Source organism: Sebastes fasciatus, chromosome 4 (genome assembly GCF_043250625.1).
Source record: "Sebastes fasciatus isolate fSebFas1 chromosome 4, fSebFas1.pri, whole genome shotgun sequence".
Taxonomy (NCBI): domain Eukaryota; kingdom Metazoa; phylum Chordata; class Actinopteri; order Perciformes; family Sebastidae; genus Sebastes; species Sebastes fasciatus.
Window position 1 is genome coordinate 7,821,450 of NC_133798.1, and position 22,339 is coordinate 7,843,788.

The 22,339-nt window shown below is 42.2% G+C and overlaps 1 protein-coding gene across 2 annotated transcripts in view; it reads left to right on the plus strand.

Annotated features, from left to right (window-relative positions):
• LOC141765651 (neural-cadherin-like) overlaps positions 1-22,339 on the plus strand; it is a 111,218-nt gene that overhangs the window by 44,876 nt on the left and 44,003 nt on the right. For both annotated transcript variants that reach the window (XM_074631771.1, XM_074631770.1), the window contains 9 exons: positions 1,835-2,060; positions 3,039-3,243; positions 4,420-4,531; positions 8,282-8,531; positions 11,234-11,376; positions 12,890-13,062; positions 15,946-16,114; positions 16,714-16,884; positions 18,851-19,023. In XM_074631771.1, coding sequence (XP_074487872.1) covers positions 1,835-2,060; positions 3,039-3,243; positions 4,420-4,531; positions 8,282-8,531; positions 11,234-11,376; positions 12,890-13,062; positions 15,946-16,114; positions 16,714-16,884; positions 18,851-19,023 — 1,622 coding nt within the window. The remainder of the gene's footprint in view (positions 1-1,834; positions 2,061-3,038; positions 3,244-4,419; positions 4,532-8,281; positions 8,532-11,233; positions 11,377-12,889; positions 13,063-15,945; positions 16,115-16,713; positions 16,885-18,850; positions 19,024-22,339) is intronic.

The following is a 22,339-nucleotide window of genomic DNA, read 5'->3' on the forward strand; positions in this document are numbered from 1 at the left end:
TACCGGCTGTGCCGCAGCACCTCTTTTCACCCTCTGTCTGAAACGCTCTGTTTGAGCTTCTTGTTAGTAGTGAGGACCAGCCTACATTTTCATATAGTGTACAGTGATGAGTATAATATTCATGTCCTGTAATGAAATGCTAGGGCACAGTGTATAATGCAGCATGTGAGCACAGGACATCTCCATAGTCAGACACAGACATGAGGGTAAGTTGCACAATGGGTTTTCTGTCCTCGAGAAAAACCTGCTTTATAAAATATAAATATAAAAAAAACATTTCTATCTTCAAATTCTGTGCCAGTTGTTCCACGTGAGGTTTAAAAGTAAGTTTGCTGTCTAACCAAACAACTTCAATTTCAGTACCATTATGTGTATGGGTGGCTCAGATTTAAAATATAATGATTCTTTAGAATAAAACACTGTTTGTCTTAACAGCACTCAGTAGTTTGAAGATATGCAGAGATGTCCAAAGAATGTTAAAGGCATACTGCAATAGAGACATGGCGTGAGTAGAGCTACTGCATACAGCTACTGCAGAGCTACTGCATACAAAAATTGTATCATCTGCATAGAAAGCTTCTGAAAGGTCAACAGATAGTGAGTCACGGTGCTCTTCGTTATATTCAAAAATATTTCAAAATAATTTGAAAATTGGCTTTGCAAATGCTTCATGAGGAACGTGTCTGTTAGGCCTCAAAGATCAACATAGTCTCATGCAACGGTTTGTATGATATCTTACGAAATGCTTTTCCTCTTTTTTGTGCATTTTCCTATGAATGTCCAGTTTCAATTTCCGCTCCAATCTTTTCAAAATAAACTTCCCTCTTCACAGGAAACAACTTAGTTAGGATTATGCAACAAAACCACTTAGTTAGGTTTAGAAAAAGATCAACTTGGTTAGGTGTAGAAAAGATCGTGGTTAAGTTGCGCCAAACCGGAAGTGGTTACGCCGCACTGTAAGTGGCGTAACTTAAGTACGGAAGTTCCGTGACAAAAACTACTTAGTTAGGTTCAGGAAAAGATCGTGGTTTAGGTTAAAATAACACCGGAAATGCCGTTACTTAAGTACGGAAGTTACGTGACCAATACATCAAGATAAAGCGGTGAAAATGTTCTAAATATAGCGTACACTTAAACGGATATTGATTTTTTTAGGTGAACCTTTCATGTAAGTGGCTAAAATAAGTTTTGTTGCCAGCCCCGTTTACAGCAGTAGGCTACATTGCTTTGCACGTGTCGGTACTCCTGTACCTGACTATGGATAATTACCTCATACATGCCCACTTCAAAACACTATCCCTTTAAATTAATGTCACTAATGCTTGCCTATAGAGTGGCCACTAACACCTACCTGAACTCCCTCATTCAGGACTTGTCCTACCGTCGCTTGTGTGCGGCGGAACATGGAACTGAGTGTAGAGGCTCTTATTCTCAAAGGCTTCTCTCGATCTATTGTCTCTTGGATTGTAGCTCATTTGTACATCGCTTTGGACAAAAGCGCCTGCCAAATGAATAAATGTAAATGTAAATTCAGTTTAAAGTCACTGTTGAATGTCCAGCGTACTGCCTGAATACAAAGTAGCAATTAAAGAGTCATTTTAATAAAGCTGCTTTCAATAACTTAATCCATTGGGTGTTATATCATAGCAGAGCCTTGTGTTGCCTTGTGGTACAAAACAGAACATTTTGTTAAAACAGTGTGTTTGTGAGTTAGATAGTTTATTTATATGTCCGAGATGTTTTGATGCATAAATTAATTGCACAGAGAGATCGCACTCAAACAGCAATTTCAACATGAATCATATCGTAAGAAAAAGCTGTATTTCCCCTGTAGGCGGTGACGGCTGCTTCGCCGTGGACAAGAAGACAGGCCAGGTGGTGACCACGGGGCTGGTGCTCCAGAGGGACAGAGAGTACTTGTTAAGCGTGGTGTCCCTTGACGGCCTGGGCAGCCGCAGTGCCCCTGCCATGCTCTCCGTGGTGGCAGGAGCCAGGGCGCCGCAGTTCACCAACACGAGCTACGCCATCTCCATACCAGAGAACACGCCTGAAGGACAGCCGTGAGTACCGCATGTGTTAACATTCACTCACACGTACATAAGCAGGGATGATTTAGAGCTGTGTAATACAGGCAAAAGACCATGATGATGATATATATATATATATATATACGTGTTTATATACTGCATATCTTTTGTAATTTCTAACATTGTGTGGCAGTCGTTGGCCTTTTCAGTAGAAATTACAGTAATGTGATATCTTTTTGAAGTCTTTTCTTGTCATTAAACAATTATGCTGGGGCTTTTATTCAAATGCGGTCTATTCCCTTGTGGTTATCACCAAACACTCTGTCGGATTCCTTATTGTTGCCTCAATAGGTATAATTGCCTGGCTCCTGAAGGACACAATATGAGGAAGAACATTATTAAATACTGTATTGCCAGTATACCGCATGTCTTTAAATACTAGAATGGATGCATGAAAGCATACTGATTCACTTACAAAAGGACAGTTTTACACGTATGTCACTGTATAATAACCTACATTTGTAACGATTAAAATGCATGCATACATGTCTGAAAAACGCATACATGTGCAGAAACAAGTCCTACATTAATTAATGCAGACACGCAAAAAGACACACTTGTCTTAGGTGTCGATTTCCCGACGCTACCTGTGAAGACTTGCTGTGAAGACTTATTCTGATGAATATTCATTTGGTCACACCAGCGCACTCGAGCGTTGAGTTGACATATCGTCATCACACACTATTAGGGGGAATGCAAACTCTCTTAACCGTAAAAACAAACATTGATATCTGCATAATAGTGTTACATTATTACACAGAACTGACACGTACTGATTGATTGTGTTCATAGCACATAGTCAATGGGCCGTACAGTAATTGATTTCATTACAGCACAGTGCTGATGTAGGAAAAGAGGATTTCGATATTAATCCAACATGTGTGAACTGAACTGAAATCAAATAACTCTTATTCCCTGTCCTTTTTATATCACTTTCTCTTTGTTCTGCAGCTTCCTGGTGGTGTTTGGCATTTCCTTCCAGAAGCAGCCAATCAGCTACAGCCTGCTGATCAATCCCAGCAGTCTTTTCAGCATCAGGCAGGAGACAGGGGAGATCAGTCTGACCAGGACACTGGATTACGAGAGCGACCAGCGACGCTACCTGCTGATGGTGCGAGCCAGCGAAGAGCCCGGCAGCCTCAGCACTGCCACAGAGGTTAGTTCATTAGAGAATGATACAGGCAGCAAGCACGGGTCACATAAGAGTTCATGCACTCAGGGTCAATGAAGCCCAAAGCTGAGGTCCACTGTGATGTTTTATTATTGCATCTGTCACACAAGCATTTACTCTTACAGCTGAATTACACTGAAAAAAAAGTGCTTTGTTGCTGAGATTCGCTGCGTCGTGCTCTCCCTCCGGACTTTCACAGAGCTCTCAGACAGACGCCTTTTCACCTAAATGTTATGCGGCTGACAAGTCTGCATTAATGGCGATGATCTGATCTCAACGCTGACCTATTGACATCACACTACTTGGCGGTAACCACAGAGGAGAAGCAGCAGAGTTTGTGGCTGTCTGCTGGAATGGCACGGCTGAATGGTTTTGAAATGTTAACAAGTCAACCGGGGGCCCAAGTGATTTTTTTTTCAGCGGTTTGTTTCACCCTTTTGTTTTTGTGTCCCAGTAAGTGCTGCTTGTTGGGGATCTGGAGATGAACTGTGTAAAATATAGCACACACTCTGAGGCACTTGGTACAAGAGCTCATAATCCGTAAACTACATTTACAAACGAATATTTCTAGATAAACTATTCATGTATTCAGGACCATTTAAATTATTAATTCAAAGATTTTGTTACCCAATTATCATGTCAGGCACTCGCTTCGTACCGCAGATTCGGCAGGCAAAAATCTCCTTCTGCTTCAGCCACATGTTTTGGAGTAGGAGATGGAGACTGGGAAAACCTATCCCAGCTATTTCAGGACTATTACTCAGCTGTCACTTCACACTTTACACATAGTGGTGACAGGGAGCTTGTAGGGCGGGAGGAGGAGGAGGGGGAAGGGGAGGGGGGGGGGGGGGGGGGGCCGTCGGCTAAGGGCCTTTGTCGGAAAAACACACACATGCTCAGAAAACTCAGGAAAACCATGAAGTGGAAGATAAAGGATGTGTTGAACTGGCAACTTGAGAAACTATGAAATGCAATTTAGATTAAGTTTTGGGGTCAGCTTCCTGTGCAGAGAATTTCGTATGGTTGTCTCCTGGATGTGAGGGTTATTAAAGAGAGGCTAATTTTGTATTCTCCTACTCTGATTGTGTCTGTTTTCGCTCTTCTCCTCTCCTGTTCTCCTCCTCTCCTCTCCTCTTATCCCATCACACTGACACTAATCAGGTTCAGGTGTTGATAACGGACGAGAATGATTGTGTCCCCGAGTTCCTCCAATCCATCTACAGTGTGGATGGAGTCCCTGAGACTGTAACCACGGCAACATCCCTGCTGCAGGGTGAGACTCCTCTGACCCCGTATTTCACATCCATCTGTTTCTTTTTGAAGTGGAGAGAGAAACTATCCGAAAAAGTTACTTTTTCTGCATGAAAACAACAGATGTATTCTGGTAGAAAGCTAAAGCTGCTAAAGCACTTCAGGCCTTGAGTCGTTGTTTTGTTGGCTGATTGACCCATAATGCCTCCCATCTTTCAGATCCGTGGTCATAATTTCAGTATTACTGAGCTAAACTAGCTGCTACAAAGACAGCATACATTTGTTGTGATTTATTATGAACTGTATGAATGATGGCATGTCAATTTATCTGTTACTGCATGAGGCTACCTTATAATTATCAATTATGAGGCTGAAGGCGTTTGTATCGCCATCACCACCGCTTAACTTGAGTGGAAATGTTTGGAAAAATACACATCAAAAAAGAAATGCACTGGTCGAGGGAAGAGTAGAAATTCACTGTACATTAGGGCTACACGATTATGGCCAAAATGATAATCAGGATTATTTTGATCAATATTGAGATCACAATTATTATCACTGCTTTCACTTCCATGTTGTGCTACATTCAAACCGTCAAAAACTCTAAATGTTATCCTTTTACTTTGTTATTTTCATCTATTGTGGTTATTTGCATAAAAACACACAATTAAAATGATTAGGAAATAAATGATTGTATTTTTATTTAAATATTTGCTTTGATTTAAAAAAATATATAAAAATCTTGGCATTAGCAGTTATATATTATAAGCTGCTTAGAGGTAGTGTTAGGAAGTTAAACAGGTTATATTTCTCTCTCTAATATCTATTTGATATTGCTGTGAAAACATCTCTGGATTTATTCAAGTTTCTCACCAAAAAACATTTTACAATATTACATTTGAACGCATCATGATAGGGTTATAATTTACCATCACCTAATACACATTTTTTACTGAGTAGAGCTTGAACACACCATAATGAGTTCTGTGCTGTCGGCGGACGAGTTGGTCACTGTGATCACTCTGAGCAGCATCATGGGAATGAATTACAATGTAATAAGTGTCTGATTAAATTAGTTGTTCCAAATATTTTAAGGTTGTTCCTCCACGGCTTATTTTGGACTTATCAGTTGTAACAAATTGCAGGATACAGGAAGTTGTCTCTGGCTTGCTTGAGCGAAGCGGAGGAGTTGTAGCCTCTTAGCATTTATTCACCGACAAATAAACTGTACACACACTGATACACCTACGTTCACAGCTATAACGCCACCCACAACCTCACACTCAACGCTAACACACACACACGGTCTGTTGGAAACTCGCTAAAGTTACGCAGACTACGTGTGTGGCGGCGGCGAGCACGAAGACTCCGGCAATGCTAGAGCTGCTAACGTAGCACAAATACACACACTGTTTGTCGGACACTCGCTAAAGTTATTGCTGGGCAGACAAAGTATCGTTACGCCGGGCAGACACACAGCTGACAACCTGCTAAACTAAACTAAATGTGCGATGGAGACTTTTACTGGGGAAGTGGCTGCATGTCCGCGACACTACACGCAACACTGTGGCTGCTAAGTTAACGCTCCCGTCAAAAAATATCTGTTGTGCTCCAGCAGCTGGCACACCGCTGCATGCGAGGCACAAATCTTGTCAATTAACGGTTAATAATTGGTTAACGACGGCTGGTTATCGGTTAAGAACATTTTTCAAAATTATCATCCCTACCGCCGACATGTTGTGTCTGTATGTGTGTGTGTGTGACGTTACTGACTGTGCCGCTGTGTGCCGACGTAAAACCATCATGTGGCGGCTGCACACGTGTGTCTGACCAGCAAAAAAACAGATAAATGATTATGAGACCGCTGACAACCGTCCGTCTTCAGTTGGCTGCTGATTGACGGTGCATCTCCAGCTGTTAGTTTAGAAAGCGCTTGATTTATGCAGCCCAGCTTTCCATGAGCATGAGCATGCATTATAATGTCAATATCGCAGTTGATCATGTTCATTTAATTATAGGAAGCGAAAATCGTGATCGTGATTGATATTCGATTAACTGTGCAGCCCTACTGCACATAGTCTTTCAATCGGATTCAGTTTCTCTTTCATAATGTGTGGTAACTTGTGCTCCTAACAAAGATGTTTTGCCACTGTCACCTTTTTCTTTTTTGCTGCTTGAAAAAGTGATACTTCATTCGTGAGATTTGGGTGTTTCTAGATACTGTGTCTTTAAGACTCCTTTGCAATATTTAGCTACAGCCTCAAATGGAAAAGTACCTCAACAGGATTTGAGAATTTTCCACACTCTCTTATACTTAACTCACAAATTAACAGGGGCTCAAGGAAAAAACACCCAGCAAAAGCACAGAAATAACCCATTAGTCAGGAGTTTTCTTTTCACATTTCACCTTGTTGACTGTTTAGTTCTTGTCTAATGTTTCTGCACCTGTGGGACTTCAGTCCCCCATGGAGTACCACAGGTGATTCATGAGAATCTCCGACTGGGCGATTGTTTCTAGTGGATTCTGGGTGAGAAAAAATGGAACTAATTTAATCTGAAAACATTCGAATACACAGCCTGGAGCGGTAGAAATTGTCGGCGATGCAGAGCCAGCGGAAGGAGAAAATGGCACCCGATACGAACCAATGCATCAACAAAAAAATAAGACAACCAGTATGGCAGGAAGAACTCAGCAGAGGAGAGATCAAAGGTAGAGAGAGTGTAGGCAGGGAGTCTTCTGAAAGAGCTACCGATGGGAAAGTTAGATCATTATGTTACAAATGTGACTGTGGCTGATACATCATGAAAATGTGTGTTATATCTCAATGATAGTGGGCCTGACAGAAGCCCAGAATGCCCAAAAAACTCACTTAAAGGGAGCAAAAAAACCTGAAAGAAAGAGAGAAAACGAGTTCATTTCTTAATCTGTTGGACTGCACCACTAACTAATGAAATGTCAAACTTTTGAGGCACCAAGGAAGTGAAATTGCCTCATCAGCTTGCTTTCTACTGGGCAAAGACACAGATGAAAACATTACAATGAGGCTTTACAACTTCACCACTGAGGTGGAGAAGATATAAATAATCTTAAATTAAAAGCACTGGTGTCAGTGAGCTTTAAGGGAAATTTACTGCTTCAATTCTTTAGTCACATTATTATACACACTATACAAAGAGTGTAGAGTAAATTTCCAGGCTTGAACTATATTACAAGACGTTGATGTGAGAGTGAAGCATTGCGATGCACGGGCTGCTTGTGCTGATGCTTGACAGAGAGGAAATAAACACATCAAAAGAATATGCAATATGCAAGCGTTATGACTCAAGAGGGGCCGTGTGTGAAACAGTGAGTTAAAGTGAAATTCTCCAAACAGCAAACTTAGACTTAAATTAGCTCTGCAGCCAAGGGTGTCAATATTTGTGGCTGTAGTCTCATCGCACATTAGAGACAAATCTATAGTTTTTCTGTGTAATTACCTCGGAACAAAAATAACACCCTCCGCAGAACTCGTTCGTTTCATTGGGTCTTTTTTGTTGTTGTTGTTGTTAAGCTCATTTTTGCAAATGGTGGTAATCATTCTGAAGGGACATGGTGCAGTTTGTGTGCTGGTAATTGTAGCTGTCAGAGCTTATGATCTATTGCATGTTTAGCAAGGCCATGAAGAGATAATGATCTACACAGATGTCAACATATTCATCAGCTGATGCCATCTCATCAGCTCATGTCGATTAACTGTAAATTGATGGTGCTTGTGTGTGATGTCTTCTCCAGTCCTGGCCACAGACTGTGACTCAGGGTTAAACGCCGAGCTCACCTATTACACCCTGAGCCCGGACTTCAGCATCTCACCCCATGGGACCGTTTTCCCTGCGGGCCGGCTGGACTACGAGAGGCCGAACCATCTGTACGAATTCGTGGTGATGGCGACGGATGGCGGGGACGAGCCTCACTCCGGCACCGCCACGGTCCGCGTGAGGATGGCGAACATCAACGACGAGTCCCCTGAGTTCTCCCAGCCTGTGTGAGGAGCTTTACCACTTTATAAAATACCTGTTCATTCTGTCTATAAACCACCTCCATCACTTGTCATCTGTTAATTTTGGCCACAGTTATTTGCAGTTTAGTCTGCCAAACAGCAATAAAATCATGACCGAGATGTGAACTTTAAGAGAAAGCTGATATTGATGTAGTTATCGATGATAATTCATACTTATTGAGGACTCAAAACGTGGCATCTGGAAGACTATATATTGGGAAAAAAATAGTGGGAGGCCAAGACAGAGGTGCTATGAGTGGATCAATAAGCTATTACAAAAAGTATGTGTCTTTGTGAATGTGAATGTTGCTTCAGATAACACAATAATACGTTTATTTTCGAGGCACATTTCTTACACAAAAAGCAGCACGCTCAAGATTCGCTTGTTATGCCGTCTGCTTTGTTACTGTAGCCCAAAATAATACAAGTAAAAAATGTGAGTCTTACCCATGGCCAGAGTTCAGCTGCAAAAGATCAAAGTTTGTCCCAAAGATGACAAGTTTAAACAATGTTCGTGCTGCCGGCACTGCGTTATCTCTGATCCACCAGCTGATCACATGTCTTTACATCGAAGCTTTGCTCTTTGCATCACAGATATATAAAGTAATATGTCGTTATATTACACACCACAAACCTGCCTTCCTTCAGGCTTTTCATCGCAATAATATTTGATTCTGTGATTCATGCCAACATGCAACAACAGCGCTGTAGTAAAAGCACAACCAGTAAGACAAACTCAATATATTTAATTTGGAGTGTTAATCACAGCCATCTGGCTTAAGAACAATCTGTTACTCACTTCTCACACATTAACCACAAACACAGTGTGACATTGTTACTTTCAGTGCATGTTGTTGTGGTTTGCAAAAAAACGCCTCTTGTTCCATATTCTAGTGAAATCAAGCATTCGCCTGGGGTTTATTTTTGGCCTTCTCCAAAACGTATGCAGCACACTGACATTCGGATGCAATCCAGTGTGTCCTCGACCGCCTTTTTTGGCAAAGCTGCGTGAGTGGGTGGGCAGCAACTGTCACTGTGGCTCCGCTGCATTTATTCCCCCAAAAGAGTAAGCCGCTTGTCCTGTCAGTCATGTTTCAATGACCTTCACAGGAGACTGTTGCGTACCTCTGTTGCTCGCTCTTGTTGCGTTGTCAGGTGTCAGTCTCGGTGGGTGGCTAGACACGGAGCCAAACAGGCGGGCGGAGAGGTGGAGATGTAGGCAGACAAACATAAAAAGTGAGGAGGAAAACACAGGGAAACATGGTTGCGGGGCGAGCGAGAAGAGAATACCAAAACATGCACAGTGAGTAGACAGGAGACAGCCAGTCAGATATGCAGATAAATAGAGAAGCCTGCCGGCACTCAGACAAATACTCTTGCCAGACCAGCAGACAGATAGTTAGAAATGCAGGCACTTTGCCAGGTAGGGCGTGTTGGACGCTTCGTCATACTGTGGCTTACTGAGATGTAGATAAGCGCTGTGAGGGCAGAAGAGGAACAGAGGGGACAAAAACAGCAAAAGACATGTAGAGGTGGATTAATGGATACTATGGTGTTTAGGAAATTAATCTTTGAGATACTCTGACATGTGAGTGGACAGGCTAATGTTCCCTGGCATGACCTCTCAGTTGTCATCTAGCAGCGAGGGACGGACGGGTAGAGAGCCTACGGAAAATGCAAATAGCCTGACTCGCAGGCCAGCAGACGGACAGGCGGGCTTCCTCTGTCTGAGCACAACTTCACAGTTCAGTGAGATGAAGGGGGATGCTTCAGGAAGAAAAGCCGAGGGAGTGTATATGTCTCATCCCCGAGAGCTGCGGCGAGGTGGCCTCTGAGCCGGGTGACAGATTACAGGTCACTCATGTTGCCACGGAGACCGCCGCAGCTGGCGGAGATGAATCACCCATCAGCGTTCTTCTGTAAACCATCAATCACCTCTGACTTCTCACTATAGACACCCGACACCCGCCCCGCAGACACACATACTCACGCACACACATTAGAAGAGGATACGGCGGAAAATCTCACAGGGGATGAGTTCTGCTGACGAGTCAACTCAAAGTCTGTGAGAACGCCGCCCCCTCTTACAGTATATCCTGCTCCTCTCTGTGTCTATCAGCCTTCCTCGCTCATCTCCCCACCGCTCACTCCCACATATCACTTTACCTGTCATTTCAGTGCCTGTTGTCACCTGCTCCTCTCTCTCTCTCTCTCTCTCTCTCTCTCTCTCTCTCCTTCGCTCTGTTTGCCATTTCTTTTCATCTCCGCGTCCTCAGAGTCACGCGGTTCATCTCCACCCCATCGCGCTTTGTACCTCTGTGGTATATCAGTCTCCTGTGTCTCGCCGGGCATCTCGCTGCCCGGCTCCACAGAGCAAGCAAATCACTGTTGACATTTTAAAAGGCACTGGATCAAATGGCCCACAGTGGGCCGGGTATGTGGAAGCCCCATTTGTCCAATGACTTCACCATCCCAAAAGACATCATCATTTGTCTCCAGTCTGGCCAGCTAAGAGGACAGGTTAAATCATAGTGACAAGCAAAAGCCACAACCATAAGTCTAATCAGCCTGCTGATGCTTTGGACTGACTGTGTAAATGATTTGTATCTCCTGTCTGTGTGTGTGTGTGTGTGTTTCTATCATCGACTTCCATCCTCACTTATCTTGCACTTCCCGCCACTTCGCAGGTATCGAACGTTTGTTTCCGAGGACGCGGGGCCCAACACGCTCGTCGCCACAGTCCTGGCCAAAGACCCAGATGGCGATGGTATAATCTACTCCATAACAGCAGGAAATGAGGAAGGAAACTTCGTCATTGACAGCCAGAAAGGTGATACTTCTTAATTCTCCCCATCAGGTTTCACATTCGCAGCTCTCACTGTAATTGACAGGTTTTCTGTCAAATCACACATTCAATTTCCTCTAATACATTTCTGCTACGGTGGTGTGCAACGAACGCCCTCTCTACTTCACAAAGTCAATGTGGAAAGATATTGAAAGTTGATATGAGAAGCTGTAATTTCAACACAAGTGCCGTTCTTTCTATGATTGGGGAAATAAATATAAACAATTTTTTTTTTCTTCTTTTTGCGGATACAGTGAGGAATGTTCCTGAGCTTTGTAGCACTGGTGACTGCACAGTTTATCTTTTTTATTTACCCTTTGATCCGAAACCAGTGGCAATCACTGTGACATTTGTCACCCAACCCTTTCAATTCAATTTCACAACAACTGCTCTATCATAGCTCACAATCTTGAGGCTGCGCTCTGTCAGCTCCTCTTTCTTTTGTGTCGTCTTTTTATATTCCATCTCCGCCCTTTCTGTGTATCCTCAGAGCAAGAAAATGCTAAGGCTGATATCCTTCGGGTGCAGGAAAAAACACTATACGGCTTCCCACTTACTGTATATACGAAGAGTGCTGGCTCATTGAATAGCTGCTAGAGCTCACGTCGCATTTGTAAACAAGGTTGACATTTAAGCCGGGAGAATTACCGTGTACATCCCACACTTCACTTATTTTAATGTAGTGGTGCAGCGCTGTCAACGTCACGCATTGTCATTAGGAGCTGGGGCCCTTCTCTGCTCTGTGGGCAGCCAGGATCACAAGTAAATTGGGAGCGAGGAAAGCCAGGCACTCGCATCTGTGTGTATCAGCATGCTGTGTTGTCTTTAATCAAGAGCATTGAAAGAGATGAATAGGAACAAAACAAGAGAATAAAAAAAAAAAAAAAAAAAATCTCCCGATGCTCTCACTTCAATGAGTTTCCCCCACATCACAGGCTGCTTGTTCGTCCTGCAACCTCTGATGTTTTTGTATTACTGTTGACGAGAAAGATGTTGACTCAGATGCTGCATCCTTTTATCCCACCTTTTATCTTGACTGTTGCATGAAAGCAGACAGAGGAGGAGAGAGGAACAGCTAATAGGCATCTGCTGAGCCTGGTTAACTTCTAACCCGAGTCACTTACTACTTTATGTTTTCACTCAAGTGAGTGAGCTGGATGGGCATCTTTAGGGGAGAGCATGCAATTATTAGATTAGAAATGTGACAAAGTCACCACTGTGAAATTGTTTTTTGGATTTAGTCTGCATATCAGATTTTTACCTTTCTGTGGACTTCTGAGGTGGATTTCCACAACTCGCTATCTCGCCCCCGATTTCTAGAACAACAACATGCAGTATGCGTTTTCTGCTGTGTTTTTATTGATAGCACATTCCTCACCATGCAAGGCCACAGTGGCAATAACGTCCTGCTTAATGACTAATGGAATGGTTGTACTTAATGTGTTAGGAAGGACCGTGTTTTATAATGTGTAATTTAATGGGCCTGTGGTCTTTGTAGGGTTGATTCGTCTCCGCTCCATTCCCCTGCCCAAGCTTCAAGGCCTGGAGTACGTCCTGAATGTAACGGCCACAGATGACAATGCATCAGGCGGGCCGCACCCTCTCTCCTCCACCGCACGAGTCATCGTTGGAGTTGATGATGTCAACAACAACAAACCTGTATTTGAGGGGGTAAGGATTTTTTTTTTTGTTCAAAGGGAAACACCTTAAAGGGATAGTTTGGAATTTTTGAAGTGGGGTTGTATGAGGTACTTATCCATAGTCAGTGTATTACCTACAGTAGATGAGGGTCGGCACGCCTCCAGTTTGGAGAAGCAGACAGGAGTTATCGCACGGAAGCAAAGCATTGTACGGCTGTGGACGGGGCCGGCAGCAGAACATATCTTAGCCACCTAAAAGAAAAGCTTCAGTAGGCAAAATTTTTTTGGCATCATTGGTCAAAACTTCCATAATAACCTTTCAGCATATTGTTATTCAAGTGTTCTGAGAGAAAACTAAACTTCTGCACCTCCTGGTGGCTCTGTTTTCAGGCTTTAAAAAGATCTAGCCCGTGACGGGAGACTTTGACCAATCACAGGTCATTTCAGAGAGAGAGCGTTCCTATTGGCTGTGCTCCGGCTGGTGGGCGGAGCTTGGTAATTCCTCAACTGATCTCAACATGGCAGCCGGGTCACCATCTTTCTCATTTTACAGCTAAACAGTACACTACAAGATGTTTATTAACCGATTATTGATTCATATTTGATCAGCGCTGCCTAGTTTGACCGTTTGATTGGAGTTTGCGAGTGATTGCCAGCCGGCTCTCATAGACGGAAGCTGGACGGCAGACTCCAGATCAGCTCTGAATGGTTGTTTTCCTCCGGTCTGTGAAATCTTGTAGATGCTATTAGGAGCACCGGAAGACACAGAGGAACATGATTTTTTTTAGATTACCTGTCTCATGCACTACTGTCAGGATATACTGACCGTTTTATAAAAAATTACTTTTTTTAGTCATATTTGCTCCATTTCCACCCACTGCAGCTTTAAGTGTACGCTATATTTAGAATATTTTCACCGCTTTACCTTGCTGTGAGACAGCTATACAACGGGGAAACTGAAGCCGTTATCTATGCTCTCGCCAAAGCAACCAGACGCCATTGAAAAATACAGTAATTTTACCACGCAGAACACAGGAGTTGCTGGTCTACCACTGCCTTGATTGGTTAGTTTGTTTGTGCTATTGTGTGACTATGGTTAGTTTGGATTCACCAAAGTCACATAATAGCACAAGCAAACAAGCAACCCCCATGTTCTGCGAGGTAAAATTACAGGTTTTTTCATTGAAGTCTGGTGGCTTTGGCAAGAGCATAGATAGATACAACTGCATCAGTTCCCCGTCGCAAAGGGCTGTCTAGTAAAGTGGTGAAAATAGTCTAAATATAGCGTACACTTAAACTGGTATTGATTTTCTTTAGGTGGGCCTTTCCACTGAAGGTAATACACTGACTATGGATAAGAACCTCATATAACCCCACTTCAATTCACCCAAACTATCCCTTTAACCTGGGTCTTATTCTCATAAATCATCAACTCAGGTGATGAATGCAAAGTTAGCCTAAGCCATTGGTCAGAATGGCCACAATAATGAGAATGGGACAAAAGTTGAAAAAAGACCAGAATTTTCCCTTTAATGAAGTTAGTTTTCAAGGGAATATTTATTTTGGAAATACACTTATTTGCTTTCCTGCCGATAGTTAGATGAACAGATTTATACCACTCTCATTTCTGTACGATAAATATGAAACTATCGCCAGCAGCTTAGCTTTAACCTAAAGACTAGAAACAGAAGGAAGCAGCAAGCTTGGCTCTGTCTAAAGGTGACAACATAAGCATTATTTTTTCCTAAATGTTGAACGATTCCTTTAAAGCATTATTTTTGTTGTTGTTATTGTTATTGTCGCTGTCAACCTGAAGCCCTTCTTAATAGCTGACAGTCAGTTGTTTTGCCTCAATTCAAAGACTGTGCCTCCACAATATTGTTCCATTTTTCTCTCATCCGCCTGTCTGTCTCATCCTCTTGGTGCACTTCAGTTATTCCTCTGCCTATCACTCCTTCCTCCCTCACCTCATCCCACTCTCCAGCTTTTATTTTGTGCTCTGGCGTTCTCATTTCCCTGGCCTCCGTCTCTCTCCGCTCTGTTTTCCCAGGAGTTCTGATTAGCCTGCACACCCACACTATCTTTAGGCGCTCCATTGGGATTTCAATTAATTTATGAAAAAAAAAAATGCTATATCATCACAATATACTATACCTGTTTAATTAACTTCCCCCTTAATTAGGGATGACTTGAACTTCGGCAGAAGACATGCTCGTGCGGGGCCGGAGCTCCTGAGGTCTTTCGGGTGGGCTGGAAGTCTTGGCAACTTGATGTGTTTTAAATATCAAGTTACGCCTCAGAACCATCTGGGCCAGAATGACCTTATGTTTGATATTATGTGATTTTTTTATGAACAGCTACCTACAGGCCGTACTGTGTGTGCCACCCCGTCCCACGAACCCTTGCATTATTCTTCTTTATATCGCTCGCTCACATCCTTTGATTCATCTCCCTCCCTCTGTTTCGCTCAAGCTCCTCCTTGCTTATTGTTTTTCTTTTTTCATGGTCATTCTCTTGAAAGGGTAGCTAGCATTTATTCGGGATTTCAAAAAAGAGAGACTCCAGAGAGCAGCTCTTTATCTGGGGCATATGTTCATTTGGGGGAATGGATTGAATTCCTGGTTTAGACAAAGCTGTTCACTGCTGGCTCTTCAAAAGAAATCAGCTCAAGTGTTTTTATTTCCTTAGATGTGGTCTATTCTATCTATAACGTCTATATTGTCTTTCATGCACAGTACCTCCCCATGTGTGCAAAGTGACCTTCTACTTAATGAGTTTATTTCCTTTGATCCCTGTATCCCTGTATTCTCATTAATGTAACATATACTCACTATCTATTCTCATATATGAAAACTGCTTCTTGTATTTGTGTGTCTCTCCTTCTGTCTCTCCCCCCCCCTCTCTCTAACTCCAGTGCCAGCAATATCGTGAGCAGGCTTCAGTGCTGGAGAACCAGCCAACGGGGACTTTTGTGTTGCAAGTGCATGCGGTGGATGCAGATGAGGGAGCAAATGGAAAAGTCAAATATGGCTTAATGCACAGAGACAGCGCCATGCCGGCCTTCAGAATTCATCCAGACACAGGTAGAGCGGTCACGGATTGTCTCGGCTGAAATAGGTCTCAATTAGAGCACTGGGTTTATTGTAGATACTATATAGACTGTGCTGCATTTTAATGGTAATTGACATCTTTAATTTAACATTACTGTTGAGCTGTGATCTGAGAGGAGAGGAAATGTTCGCATAATTCAAGTTGCTGTTCTCAAGAATGAATCAAATATCTGTCGAACATCATTTAATTTAATCTGGCGAAGCTTGGTGTGATAAAAATGACTCTACATAATGAAGGGAAAGCTGTTTTGAAGTCCTAACACATGGCGTCAACATGTTATTCTGTCATTTTCTTTCAGGCTTCTGTTCTTTTCTCTTTATTTAACAACAAAGTCGCCGCACGCGAAAGGGATGCTCGACTTACTCAGAAATAAATATATAATTGTTTACTTGTTTTCTTGATTTATGAGCGGATGGTGAGATGGATAGATTGACGCATGGATGGCGAGATAAATTGATGGATGGATGGATGCATGCATTGATGGGTGAATTGGAGAATTTCTGAAGGGCTGGATGAATATATATGTATTCATGTGTGTATGTTTGATGGGGTGTTTGTTCTGTATTCACAGGAGTGATTGTGACAGCCCGGCGGTTTGACAGGGAGCGGCAGAGAGAGTATTCAATTACAGTAACGGCCACTGATTGGGCGGAGGAGCCGCTCATCGGCATCTGTCAGCTCACTGTCCAAATACTGGACCAGAATGATAACAGCCCCAAGTTTGAGAATTTGCGCTATGAGTGTAAGTGATGAAAAAAATTATACATGCTGGTACAACTGTAATGCAAAACTGTATTTTTAAAGCTGGAGCATAACTAGGACCTGAGAAATGCTGAGGAAGAGTGGTTTCGGGCTTTTATGCTCCTTTTTTACATTAAAGGTGCAATGTGTAAGACGTGGCCACATGCTCCAAACAAGTAGGGGGCAGCATTTCACCTCTGCTACTGGGTCTAATCTAAATTTACAGTCATCAGTTATAAAAAAAAAAAGCCAACTTCTAACTAACAGCAAGGCAAGAATACGCATAATTTGAACAAAGTGCTGAAACTCTGAGAGCCGGTCAAAATGACACTGCTATCTTATAATACACGTGGCGTCGGCCTATAGTTCACAGTAGCCATCTTTGTGTTTACTGTTCCACTAACCGGTGCAGGTACGTTTTGATAGTTTGTTTATTGGATTAAATCCAAAGTGGCGTAAAACGAGAAAACGACTCTTGCGGCAACTCCGGGAGACTACTTCGCCGTGAGCAGAGCATGCGGCAGCCCGGGAAACAGCCCGCTGTCACTCCCGGCGCTGGGGTTTGCGCTGGCTGAATGCTAGTTGCTACAGCTAACCACCGGCCCTCCTCCCAGCAAAGTAGTCTCCTGATGGTGTGGAGGTACGAAATGAGCCGTTTTTCTCATTTTGCGACTTTGGAATTAATCCAATCAACAAACTATCAAAGTGTACACATACCCGATACCTTCAATGGGATTGACGAGCCCTCGAGGCAGCTCTACTTCTTCGTCCTCCCATGTTGGATTGAGGGCCGACTGGACGCTACAGTGACTCACTATTGCCTCTCGAGGTACACTTGGTAGTACAAGACAGGACGGGCCGGGGCTAGCTGGCTAGCATGCACATTTCAGTAGATATCTCTGCAACAGAATACATAGACGTCTTTGACATAACGACAACACTAGGGCTGTCAATCCATTCAAATATTTAATCGCAAATTAATCACACATTAATCACACAATTGTTGTCTGTTCAAAATCCACCTTAAATGGAGATTTGTCAAGCGTTTAATACTCTTATCAACATGGGCAAATATGCTTGCTTTATGCAAATGTAGGTATATATTTATTATTGGAAAACAATTAACGACACCAAACAATGGCAAATATTATCCAGAAACCCTCACAGCTACTGCATTTACACATATGCTAAAAAAACATGCTCAAAACTACATGTGATTATCATGAAGTGGGCATATCTTGAGGTCAGAGGTCAAGGAACCCCTCTGAAAATGGCCATGACAGTTTTTCCTTGCCAAACTTTAGCGTAAGTCTGGAGCGTTATTTAGATTTAGCTTCCTTCGTTTGACATGGTTGGTACCATTCCTACGTTTTTTTAGTTTTATATGATGCCAGTATCTTCACTCTAGCTTTAAAACTGAGCCCACTAAAACCTCAGAAAGATCGGCGGCCCATCAGATTTTTAAAAGGTTAATTAAAAATCGCAAGTTGCGTTTATACATTTAAGGAATTAATTTGTGTTATTATCATTATTGCGTTAACTTTGACAGCCCTAGTCAAACCTGTAACCTCGTCACATTCTGTTGATAATGTTAGCTAATTTTTGTAATGTTTTAAACCAAAATTCTGGCCAGATCTTACACATTGTACCTTTAATTTAGTAATTTGATTTAATTGAGGAAGTGTTATAGAGTGTAGATGCAGTAAATATGCCTCTATATTAGGTTTCATTTTGGGAAGAAATGAAAAACCATAGTCATTCCCCTGCTTAATGAATTGCATCTCTGTGTGAAAATTGGAAATGGACATGAAAAAAACCTTGGTAATAACCTAAATCAGTTTTGCATATTCACCATGTCCATAACACCCCTCATGCTTGACCTTCACCGTCCTTTGCCATCAGCCTCACGAGTTCCTCCTCTTTGACCAGCAAACTGAGTGCACATACATTATTCCTATCCCCTGTAGACTTTCTGAGAGAAGACACTTTGGTCGGCACCAGTTTCCTCCGCGTGGCAGCTCACGATGACGACTTTGGAACTAATGCAGCTATCACTTACTTCATGTCCCTGGAGCAGCCTGAGTACCTGCGGGTCAACCCTGTCACTGGATGGGTCTACGTTAACCAGCCAATATCACAGGTCAGTCAGAAGTTATTAGCAGGCTCTCTGTCAGCCAGCACACACACACAAACACACACACACACACACACACACACACACGCACACACACACACACAGTGTGTATCACATGGTGGCCCGTGGGTCTGTGTCAACAAAGTTAATGAATAAGCCACCTCAAAGTGCCTCTGTCTGCTGCTCCCAATCTGGGCTATGTGTACTCCCAGAAGTGATGCATGTGGAAAGACCACAGAGGAAGAAGATGGAGGGAGACTAATCCAGGCTAAACAAAATATTAAAAATAGATTTTAACAGCTTGGGATTCTTGTGGTTATGTTTGATGACTACAGATCTTTCTGTTGCACTGTTACAAACCACTATCCTTTAAATGTGCATAAAACTCCTCTAACCTGTAGCAGTAGCTGTCAAAAACAAAAGACATGTTGTGTTTTGCACAGGTTTTTTAAGAAGCTAAATATTACAAACCAAGACTTGTGGTCCATCTTAAATACTCTGGCTTTGATATAAGAGATTCACGGCTTTTTCATTTTAGTTTATCATCTGAGGCTTTGATAAGGAGACTGACAGCATGCAGCAGCTTCATATATTTTGAGGCTATTAACTGACACAATTTGGAGGCTGGAAGATAATGCATGTGTTATAACTTAAAAAGCACGATCACCTTCACAGTTCTTTATAAAAGGTATATAAATGATTGATTTCAACATGAAAACTAGCTCTAAAGATTAGCGCGCTGCCCTTTACTGACTGATGTTTGTCAACTAATTGATGCGCTGCAAGTGTTTTACCGTGTCGCTCCCAGTGATGTAACACATTTCTTTTACATTTTCGCGCTCTTCTTCCTGTTTTCCTCTTTCACTTATTCAAATGTGAGAGTTGTTTTTTTGGCTAGAAACTTGCTATAGCACTATAGAGCCTCAGCCTTTTATTATTTAACATGCTTTTTAGCGCTGCGGTGTTAGAAGTCTCTGGAAATCTTGCCGCTGACTTCATGCAAAATTTAAAGTGTTCAGCCCAAAACCTCGCTGAACAAAGCTGTTGCATATTTAAAAGTGATTTCAGAAGCCATTTGAATCATCCCGCAATCTTTTTTCGCTGTAACTAAGATTGTAAAAGCACTTCATTAAATGTTAACTTGTTCTATTTTGATTTGGTCTTTACAGTTTCTGATTACAGTGAATAAGTATTAAGGCTATATTTTCACACCACAGTAAAGCGTGCAGCACGGCTCCCAATTCACTTCAGTGTAGCATGAAGGAGACAGGGTGTTGAACAACAGCGATTATTCTCATGTCCTAAGACAGTACAGCCCTCGACATACTGTACGCTACAGCTCCGCTGAGAATTAAGTGGAGCGGATGGAAAAGGTTGCTGTGACCGTATCCAGAATATTTTATGGACATTTTCTGGTTCAGATCTGACACTTATTACTGCAAATTTAATTTTAAGCCTTGGTTGGATGTTACCACAAAGTCAGTCAGTCATTTGTGTATTGTAAAAGCAGCAGCAGCTGCTGGGTCCACGTTGGACATCACAGATGACTGTTCTCTGGCATCAGTCTATGGAAAAGGAGCTGTACTTGTTCACAATTACTAATTGGATTGTCCCAGAAATAGAAAATGGAATTTCTATAGTTAAGTGATGTTTCTTTTTTATCTGCAGCACAATAATAGAGTCCAGTTGCGTTGATAGAATAATGCTGCTGATGGCTGAAACATTACATCTCACCAACTGAATTCTTATTTGAGCAATTTTTCATTAACAAAGTGGTGTAACTATGACTTGCATTATCTTTTACCGTGAATGGTTACAATGAAATTTCCTCGTGTGGGCAAAAAAAAGGCCCTTTAGTGGATTTTTTTCTTCACTCTAGTGCGAGCGTAATGTTGATGTTACCCATTGTCTAATTTAGATAAACAGAATAAAATACTCTAATGACCTCTTAAGGAAATGTTTAGCTTTCCCTGCAGTGTCCACTTTGATGAAATACAGTTCCTCAGCCAAATTTACTCCCTTATTTCCTAGCGGTTCAATTATAGCACAATTACAAAAGTAGAGGTGCTTTTGTGCAACCTGAATTATAGCCTAATACATTTTTTTAAGGCTCACGCTGCTGCCTCTGTTGTTCTTAACCTAATTAAATGATTTCCTCAATGGAGTTCATGCAACAAGTACAGACAGGAGCTTGAAGTCAATACTGCCCGTCAGTGGATCATGAGCTGATCACTCTGAGCATCGGCTGCACATGTATTCACATAGCAGAGAGGTCTAGAGGTCTTTATCTGCTTTCACTAGCCAGTTTCCACCGGCTCACTGCCACAGAGCAAACTGAAGACACAGCCTTGAGACTCAGATAATAGCAAGATGATTTAACGGAACAGCGTGTAGGATCTGACGGTATCTATTAGGGCTGTGTATTGGCAAGAATGTGGCGATACGATACGTATCACGATACAGGGGTTATGATTCAATATAATGCAAAACATTGCGATACTGTAAGCAAGGCAACATATTGCATTTTGTTTAAAAATCGAATTTTAGGAAATACGTCATAGTATAAAGAACACGCCACCATATGCATAAAATTTGAGTAAAAACAATTACTTTTTTATGCAATCAGAACAGTGGGATCTGCATTTGCATGTATCACAGTCCCTGTAACATTAACATCATAGCACTACTTTGAGAGGACACAAACACTGAGAGGACGCATCTCTTTGCAATTTAAATAAAGTATTGACTGAGTTAATCGTTGCATGTAAACTATTCATTAAAAATCAATTCTGTGTTTTTGAGATCGATACAGTATCACAAAACATAATATCACATAAATCAATATTTTCGATATTTTCTTACACCCCTAGTAGTATCTATCGATGAGTTTGCAGATCACAACCTCTCTCGTGTGCCAAGCGTGTAGGATTGCTAGGGTGGCCGGCGCGAAAACGCGAATGGCCCTCTCTAGAGCCAATTCTTGTAAGAGTCGAGTGCTTAGAATGTGTGTGTGTACGTGGGAAGTGAATGGTGAAGCAAGAGAGAGAGAGAGAGAGAGAGAGTGGCGGTGGCGACAGAAGCGAGTAACGTTATCGACTCCAGCCCAAGCAGGAAAAGTTAACAGTGTTTGGTTTGTCCATTCTGAGCTACTGTTGAAACATGGCGGTGCAACATGACGGACTCTGCGGAGAGAGGACCCGTGGTTGTGTCTAGAAAGTTAGCAAATTGCGAAATCTTATCTGGAATCTGCAAAAACTCTCGTGAGAGTCGCTCCCCATTGACTTATCCTAACCTTAATTATTCGAGATCAATGCCTAAACTT